Source organism: Berghia stephanieae, chromosome 11 (assembly GCF_034508935.2).
Source record: "Berghia stephanieae isolate SIO BIC M18660-M18661 chromosome 11, UCSD_Bste_1.3, whole genome shotgun sequence".
In the NCBI taxonomy this organism is placed as follows: domain Eukaryota; kingdom Metazoa; phylum Mollusca; class Gastropoda; order Nudibranchia; family Aeolidiidae; genus Berghia; species Berghia stephanieae.
In genome coordinates, this window is record NC_088370.1 from 7,626,130 (window position 1) to 7,635,930 (window position 9,801).

General features: G+C 37.1%; 1 protein-coding gene across 8 annotated transcripts in view; it reads left to right on the plus strand.

Moving 5' to 3' along the window:
- The window catches only part of LOC144957176 (uncharacterized), a 38,382-nt gene extending 28,929 nt beyond the window's left edge, over positions 1–9,453 (plus strand). For all 8 annotated transcript variants that reach the window (XM_078888209.1, XM_078888210.1, XM_078888211.1 and 5 more), the window contains exons 7-9: positions 3,594–3,772; positions 6,778–6,978; positions 8,319–9,453. In XM_078888209.1, coding sequence (XP_078744335.1) covers positions 3,594–3,772; positions 6,778–6,978; positions 8,319–8,391 — 453 coding nt within the window. In that variant the 3' untranslated portion in view covers positions 8,392–9,453. The remainder of the gene's footprint in view (positions 1–3,593; positions 3,773–6,777; positions 6,979–8,318) is intronic.
- Positions 9,454–9,801: the final 348 nt, after the last annotated feature.

The window sequence follows — 9,801 nt, forward strand, 5'->3', positions numbered from 1 at the left end:
AGACTGCATATAGCACATCACTGGTGAAAGATAAGGATCATATTCACCTCATTAAGTATTGTTTCTTGTTCAGAGTTTTCTCACAGAACCAAAGGTATCAATACCTGCATCGCATTTCTTTAAATTATGTATCAGTGGGATACATTTCTCGCAAATTGAAATATTTAAATATATCAGAATTTCACGTTTATATTTATAGTCAATTGTAGATAAAGTCTAGAGTGTTTTAATCCTCTCAGCACGGCTCTGTACTCTTTCACAACAAATTCGACATATTTCATTTGTACTGGTGTGATGACCGTCTTCAGTGTGTCTCTCCATGACCTGAACAGAACTTAAATAAGTAAATTTAAGAAATATCTAAAATTTTCGCTTAAATTCAATGAAATCAAATTAAATAAATGTCTCTTATCATCACTATCTAGTTTTAATATTGGGTTTCTAAAATATAATGAAATATTCTCCTCTTTGTTGGTAACAAAAAAAATTATTGAGATTCCTTTCCACACCCTCTATTCTTAAATCCCTGAATCTACATAATAAAGTATATACCATATGAAAGATAATTTTATCTACTTTTCTCTGATCCCTCACACTTGATGGTAAAAAGTGTTGGTTTGATATTTTGAATTTTTAAATATTTCTTAAACTTATAATTTTAATATTTATTTCATAAAAAACTCTGATTATTCAAAAGGCAAAACACAAGCTTATCATTTAATGATGTAAATAAAAATAATTGCGTCTTGTAGAGGAAAAGCTGGTCTTTGAATCCATATATGTTTGAAAATTATGAAAAAGATGTTGCGTCCACAATGGGCTGAGAAATTTGAGTATTTTGATGAGATTTCTACTACTCTCTGCCTGAGAGAAATTCAAAGCGATGAGAATTACCTGCAGACATAATTTATTGCCAATGCACCCCGTCTTGACAGCTGTTATCACTGTGGCTGACGGTGGATTGTTTACATTACTCGACGGTAGCCAGTGAGGGAAGAAGTAACTAAAGTGAAAGTTTGGGCCCTATTTAAACAGCTGTGACCAATGACCTGGACACATGGAAAGATAATATAGATCATCCCCATTGGTTGTACAAGATATATACGTATTTAGTGAATGCATTATCTACAAAATTAAGTCCCTTGAGTGGTGGACAAATAATGTTAGGCTATGAGTTTACGAAGGCTACGCTCTGACAAACTATAGAGGTTAAAATGGTAAAAGCCAGCCGAAAAGGTGAATATTTTTTATCTAAATACAGATCATGAATTATATGTAAAAATAGAGCATATCAAGCCAAACCAACATTTGAAATAATTTTGTCACCGAATTTCGTGTTTAAAAAAACAAACAAACTTAACTTTGTTTTCTATATTTATTTATGTGGTGGGGGTACAGGAAGCTCACTTTGGAGGGCCAATAGATCAGTTTGGAGGACCAATAGGTCAATTTGGAGGACCAATAAGTCAGTTTGGGGGACGATAGGTCAGTTTGGGGAACCAATAGGTCAGTTTGGAGGACAAATAGGTCAGTTTGAAGGACCAATATGTCAGTTTGGAGGACCTATAGGTCAGTTTGGAGGACAAATAGGTCAGTTTGGAGGACAAATAGGTCAGTTTGAAGGACCAATAGGTCAGTTTGGAGGACCAATAGGTCAGTTTGGGGGACGATAGGTCAGTTTGGGGGACCAATAGGTCAGTTTGGAGGACAAACAGGTCAGTTTGAAGGACCAATAGGTCAGTTTGGAGGACCAATAGGTCAGTTTGGGAGACCAATAGGTCAGATTGGGGGACCAATAAGTCAGTTTGGGGGACCAATAGCTCAGTATAGAACTCGCTTCTTTCATACGTAACGTCACTAAGAGCAACTCCGCCCGATGCAGTCGAATTTTTTTTTCTGACCCTCCCGTTCACCCGGCAGTGATTGGGTACCTGGGTCTGTAAGACCCCACGAAAAGTACTTTGTTATAGACTATCGTCGTACCCAAAGCGTAGCAAGCATTTGCTGTTGTCTATTTCACGCCATGGAAACCGGGATAAACACAGGCTCCATTGGATGAATTGGTTTGAAGGACTACTTTTTGTTAACTATATAATGCATTATTTAAAGCATCAATTTAAACCTGACGTGACACAGACAGGTTACATTTTTCAAACTAATGGAGGACCGAAATATTTGCAGAGAAATAAAGTCAAATTACGAACATTTCCTCGTCTTTCTAATTATTATCGAACTGTATTGTAGAAATTAACATACATCGTGGGTGGATTTTGAGATCCCATACTGATCAAGCTTGTTCAAGAGGTGGTGTACTTTATCAAATGCTTTGCTGAAATCCAGTAGAATGGCATCTGTCTGCAACCCCCCCCCCCCTTTATTAAGAATATTAGTAAAATCGTGATCAGTTGTGACTCGCATGAACGACGTTTGCAAAAGCCATGTTTGACATCAGTCAGCACGTTGTGGTTATCAAGATGATTCATGAACGACGTTTGCAAAAGCCATGTTTGACATCAGTCAGCACGTTGTGGTTATCAAGATGTTTCATGAACGACGTTTGCAAAAGCCATGTTTGACATCAGTCAGCACGTTGTGGTTATCAAGATGTTTCATGAACGACGTTTGCAAAAGCCATGTTTGACATCAGTCAGCACGTTGTGGTTATCAAGATGTTTCATGAACGACGTTTGCAAAAGCCATGCTTGACATCAGTCAGCACGTTGTGGTTATCAAGATGTTTCATGAACGACGTTTGCAAAAGCCATGTTTGACATCAGTCAGCACGATGTGGTTATCAAAATGTTCCATGATATTGCTTCCACATTAGGTGTTCCATCAGTTTACATGACATTATGGATATGAGAGATACTGGGCTATACAGCACTGTGTTCGTCTACCTTTTTGAACATTGGTCAAAGTGATACTAGGCTGCTAGAAGCTGTGGACTGTAAAATGTAATAAACAAAAATGAATATAACGGCTTTAAAAAAACAACAAAATACCAAACATGGAACGTTTCAGCTCAAGACCCTTCTTCAGCCAACAACAAAAAACCCAATAAAGATATAAATACATTACTAAATAGACAGTCGTCTATCTGGAAATTTATTTAGTATTGTTTATTTTTATTTATTATTATTATTATTATATATTATTATTATTATTATTATTATTATTATTATTATTATTATTATTATTATTATTATTATTATTATTATTATTATTATTATTATTATTATTATTATTATTATTATTATTATTATTATTATTATTATTATTATTATTATTATTATTATTATTATTATTATTATTATCATTATTATTATTATTGTATTATTATCATCATCATTTTATTATTATTATTATTTATTATTTATTATTATTATTATTATTATTATTATTATTATTATTATTATTATTATTAATTATTATTTATTATTATTATTATTATTATTATTATTATTATTATTATTATTATTATTATTATTATTATTATTATTATTATTATTATTATTATTATTATTATTATTATTATTATTATTATTATTATTATTATTATTATTATTTGTTTGTTTGTTTTTTCTATACTTTAGAGATCCGTGCCAGGCGTCTGTGTTGCCGTGGCCCTAAATTCCTTGTTAGAAGACCAAGGAATGTGTAACCAGAGGGCGCGTGGTATGCAACGAAACAAATATAACAATGGATTCAAAACCCTACACCCAGGGGTGATAGAGCACATCATCAGGGTTGAGCCCCATTTCAATGAAATTGGGTAAGTCTTACGTGACAAATATGTTATTAGTAGGCGTCCTTCCGTCTCAAGAAACGATGTATGACTTTGGTCTCATGTTTTGTTGAGATCAGCGACGGGTGTGACTCAGCAGCCCAATCCTTGCATGGCAATGTCTACCGCAATTGCTGCACACGTAGTTTGACGGTGTTAGTTACTCTTCAACGGTGAAGGTGAGGCTGGAGTGTCCTCTCCCGGGCGCGGCCTGGGCAAAGTAATATGAACATCCTGGGCTGACCAGTAACTAGAATCTCCCTCTCTTCCCCCCTGGTGTGGTCCAAAGGGTCGTAGAGCGATACGTTTGGCATTGGTTTGGATGCAGATTTTTGTAGGGTTAACTCCATAGTCTGTCCTCCCCCCCCCCGAAGGTATCCACTAGGCAACGGAGTCAATCACCAATGGCAGAGGCATGGATGCTGGATGGTCGGGCGACAGTGGACCCAGGGTCTACACGCTCCAGGACAGTCCAGCAATCCTTGGCACGTCTGGGTGTTACATCAGACTTTCCCTTGTCCTAAATGGAATGCCTGTCCAGGCTATCGAGCCCCATCTATCCTCATCTACGTGATACATTTGGTAATAAAGGATTAAATCACGTTTATTTGAGTTAAAAACACAAGTTTTAATAGAAGGCGTTTACTATCTTGTTTAAACGAGTATTTATAACACAGTAAACGTTATTTCATCTACCTTATCAGCGCACCCCTTTTCAACCCAAACGACGTTCATCTATTTGCGGGTTTGATAACCAGCAAACGCAATCATGGCCTTGATTTGATATTTAAGTAACTGGCAACATTTTGCGTTGGTTTTAGAGTGTTTCCATTCCAACAATGAGACCTTAACAATTTGGGTTATCAGACCTGAAAATTAGTAATGCGATCCAAGATTATTCATAAATCAAGAATAATGAAGGCAAAACAATTGAATTGAATTTAAAAGTTCAACTATTTATATAACTAGTCACTAGGCTCTATATATCTCTTTAGCTGTGTGACTACGTCATCACTTTTTGATCAGATCATTAAGCACGATTTATGACTCGCGGGGTGAAGTGTTATTTACTTGACTCGGAATGCCCCGTTGTAAACCAACGACCGACTAATTGAAAAAATACTATCACGATCGACATAATGGATGAGGCCCAATCAACTGGTTCCACTATTTTCTTTAAGGAGCACATTTCATATAATGTAAATTGTACATTTAGACTGAATCAGCTCGCCTACAAAACATATCATTTCTATTTTACAGAAATACATCATCATTATCATCATCTTCCTCCGTCTCTTCCTCCTCCTCCTACTCCTCCTCCTCCTCCTCCCCATCATCATCATCATCATTATCATCATCATCATCATTTTCATAAGCAACATCATCATCAGCATCATTATCAATATCGGCACCATTATCATCTCTCAAAAAGTTGAAGAATGTGAAATCTCCTGGAGATGTTGGTATTTGCCCTGAAATGTTGAAGGCAGAAGACATAGAGCTACCCCATCGCTTCAGAGACATATTGCAAGATATTTGGGAGCAGGAATCAATACCCGACACATGGAGGAAAGGAACCGTTATTAAACTATCGAATAAAGGAGACATTAGGAATTGTAATAACTAGAGAGGTATAGCTTTACTCTCACTGACTAGTAAGGTATGTAGTCGTTGTCATACTCAAAAGACAACATCCTGCGACAAGAACAGACAGGTTTTAGGAGATTCATATACCTGATCTTTGTACTTCGACGAATGTTAGAATAATCTAATGAGTGGAACAGCTCCATTTATATTGCATTTATCGACTTTGAAAAGGCTTTCGATAGCGTACATCGAGACAGTCTATAGAAAATACTTAGGCATTATTGTATTCCACGTTATCCAATCTCTCTACAAGAACTTTGAGTGCAGAGTTGTTCACTGAAATAAGCTAACAGAACCATTTACCATCAACAGTGGAGTTAAACAAATGTGTGTCCTCTCACCCATAATGATTTCATTGGCTATTGACTGGCTGATGCAAAACCCTGCAAAAGGACATGCTGATGGAAATCCTCTAGAAGATATTCAAGAATTCACGTACTTGGGTGGTAACTGACAACAGATGGTGACTGCAATGCAGAGATCAAAACCAGAATCAGTAAGAGAAACCAGGCATTTGCTTCCCTAAAACGAAATTGGAGAGCAACAGGATTTTATTCCAGCACTAAAATAAAGATATTAAGGAGATTTTAACTCCTGAGTCATTTGTTCTATGGATCAGAATGTTTAAGATCACAGACAGTATCATCCAAAAACTTGAAGTATTCCAAAAACAAATGTTTGCGACGAGTCTTCAAGAAACAGAATCTCAAATGAGGACCTGAGAGCGAGAGCTGAAGTGGAGTCTCTGGAGAGTCCCATTAAAATGAGAAGATGGCAATGGTTGGGGCCTGTCTGTCGCACACTTGATGAAACACTGACAAGGAAGGCTCTCTGATGGACACCCAAGGAAAGCGAGAGCCAGGGCACCCAAGGTGACTTGGAAACGTACCTTGGAGAGGGACCTAAAGCCAAGGGGTCTGTCCCTCGAGATGGCCCCAAGAATAGCCGCTGACCAGTTGGAGATCCATTGCATCGCCTCAAGTGCCAGCAGACCCGGAGAGGATTCAGTACAAAAAGGAAGTGAGTACCATTATAATCTCCATCACCACTATAGGGAATGAGATTAGCGGAAGAGTAGCGTCCCTTGATTGGACGTCACCTTACAGAGAGAATGTCAATTTGGTTTTGAAGTGTCTCAAGCCGCTTTCACCGGAAGCGAGGACGAGAGACGCATGCGCACAACCAACATGACGTTCTCTCTCTAATAACTTTTCCGCCTAGACATCACAGACTATGGGTGACGTCTAATCAAGGGACGCTACTCTTCCGCTAATCTCATTCCCTATTAGCATCACAACCATCACCGCTACCATTATTATCCCTCATAATATAATTGTGGTCCCCAGCCCCATAGTTGTACAGGAGAAGTGTGAGGCAATCAACAAAATGCGAGTGCCGTGTGGAGATAAATGGAATCCAGCCATGGCTGCTTGCTATGCCATTGCCAGCCACTCCGACATCCGCTACTGTTTGGACAAATCCGGGCTGGATGTTCTAACAGTCTTCCAGGAATGTACGAAAGCCCATTGTGGATTGAAATCTTCTAGGTAAATATGCTGTCTAATTGCGTCAGTGCTATTAAGCTGCTAAAATCTTTGGACTGTTAAGAGCGTAATAAATGAAATTAAATATAACAGAAACACGAAACGTATTGGGCTCAATCCCCTTCTTCAACCAATGTATTTGTGTTTTTAATGGGTTTGTCATGCTGGCTGAAGAATGGTTTTGGGCCCGAAGGGTTCTGTGTTTGACATTTTGTTCTTGTTTATACCTTAAGATTTTAATATAGCGCACTATTTACTAGGCCTGCTCAAAGCAAATAACAATGGTTTCCCTAGCTAACTGCAGCATTTAACATGTAGGACGAGGCATGACGCCTGTTATGTGATATTGCAATTTATTTCTGACAGAGACAACGCTTCTAGAATCTGTGAACTGTAAACAGTAATCAACAGAAATGAATATAACAGCTTCGAAAAAGAAATAAAAAAATAAAATAACAAACATGGAACGTTTTGGGCTCAAAACCCTTCTTCAGCCAATGATTTTATGTTTTTATAGCTTTTTGGTTGAGGAAGGGCTTTGAGTCCGAAACGTTCCGTGTTTGGTATTTTGTTCCTTTTCAAAGTCAATTTTTTTCCTAATTTGAGATATGTCACACACCGAATCATAATGATATTCTTCTTTTGAATAGTGTGTATTTCAGAGCCATTAGACTGGATTTTATACCGGTTTCTGCAGCTTGAATAACAATTGCTTGATACCATTTTGATTGTCTCGAACCTCAGACCTACTCGTTAAGGGTCAGACATGCACAGCTGACCGATTATAAGGAGGTCTGAAGTTCGATTTCCTGTCGAGCCTGTCTGATATTTTGGGGATGACTTTTTCTTGTACTTTTTCCTCTGCTTTGTCTGACACTGTTTCATACACATTTTTTCAGGTCTTTATCTTACACCAGTGCCTGCTCCATAGAATGTCACTTATAATAGTCCTGTTATTTATAGATGTATATTTTTTGCATTATGATTTCGATTAAATAATATTTCTGTTTAAAAATTGAATCATCATCAAAATCGTCATCATCATCATCATCATCACCATCATCATCATCATCATCATCATCATCATCATCATCATCATCATCATCATCATCACCACCACCATCACCATCATCATCATCATCATCATCACCACCACCACCACCACCATCATCATCATCATCATCATCATCGCCACCACAACCACCATCCCCAACATGGTCATAAAAAAATAAAATCTTTTCTTCACTCATCCCTCCATCCCTCCTCACCCCTCCCCTCTCGCCCACCCTTTACCTCCCTCCTCACCTCTTTCTCTCTCTCTCCCCCCCCCCAACACCTGTCAGCTGTACCCTCATCAAGTCCCAAGCTGTGAAGAAGTGCATTGACGTCCAACCAGATTGTAGCGGATTCTATTAGACTAAATCCCAACTCAAGAGGAAATGTACAAAAGTACTCTCGTCGAGAATCGATTTCTCTATCGTCAATCTGTTTTTTAGTTATATATTTATGTATTTATTGTATTTTTGTTGTTGGCTGAAGGAGGATTATGAGCTCGAAAAGTTCCGTGGTTTGGTATTTTGTTCTTTTTTGAAACTATGATATTAATTTTTGTTGATTATATTTTCGTTGACAACACATCGAGAAACTCTAACTTTTCACGCCTCGTTGTGTTAAGTGCTGAGCTAATAATAAATCATTTCACGCACTCTGGAAAATTTTGGATAGAAACTCGTCCTTCAAGTATTGATCCATATAAATGACCATCATCTTGGAAAAACCCCTCAAACCCTGGACTAACAGAAGACTTCGCCGATATCCCAGGTTTGAGAGTATTTGCCAGGATGAGGGTCATTTAAATCGATTTATATTTGAATGACAAGTTTTCTGGCCTAATATTGTAATACGTGTTTTTTGTTTGTTTAGATACGGCAGTTTGCTGGTTGATAAATCCAAAGACTTAAAAGAAACCTTTTATCATTTCTCCCTAATAAAAATTCCAAATGTTAATATTTTGCCAATAAATTCTCCTCAATAAAACATCCAAATGTTAACATTTTGCCAATAATATCTCCCCAATAAAGCATAAACTAACTGAATGTTATCATTTTTGCTTGTAGCTTCTCTTCAATAAAACATAAACCTTGAGAAAGTGTTAACATTAGTGCCTGTAAATTCTCCTCAATATTACATAAAATTTCACAAAGTTGTCTTAACATTTTTGCCTGTAAATTAATTCTCCTCAATAAGCATAAACCTTGACAACGTGTTAATATTTTTGCCTTATAAATGTTCCTCGTTAAAGCATAAGCCTTGGCCAATTGTTTACATTTTCTGTAGATTTTCCTCAATAAAGCATAAACTTTGACCAAGTGTTTATATTTTTGCCTGTAAATTCTAAAATAAAGCATACACTTTTACAAAGTGTTAACATTTTTGCTTGTATATGATTCTCCTTAATAAAGCGTAAACCTTGACTAAGTGTTAACATGTTGCCTGTAAATTCTTTTTTTTCCCCAGCAATATCTGAATGATCCTGATTTAATACCGAGTTAAAATGATGGGTCACATATAAGAACATGAGCATTTATATAGCGCAATTTCCACTAAGTCTGCTCAAAGCGCTTTACAAGGGGTTGGTCCCTCGCTAACTGGAAAAATTAACATGTAGAACGAGACAAGACCTGTGTTTGGTGACAAAACGGTTTTTTAAATTTCCGACAGAGACAACGCTTTTAACAGCCAGATACTCATTTTACACCTGAGCAAATTGAGAGATGTGGGTTAGAGAGCCTATTCTAAGGACTCAACTATATGCCAGTCAGAGCT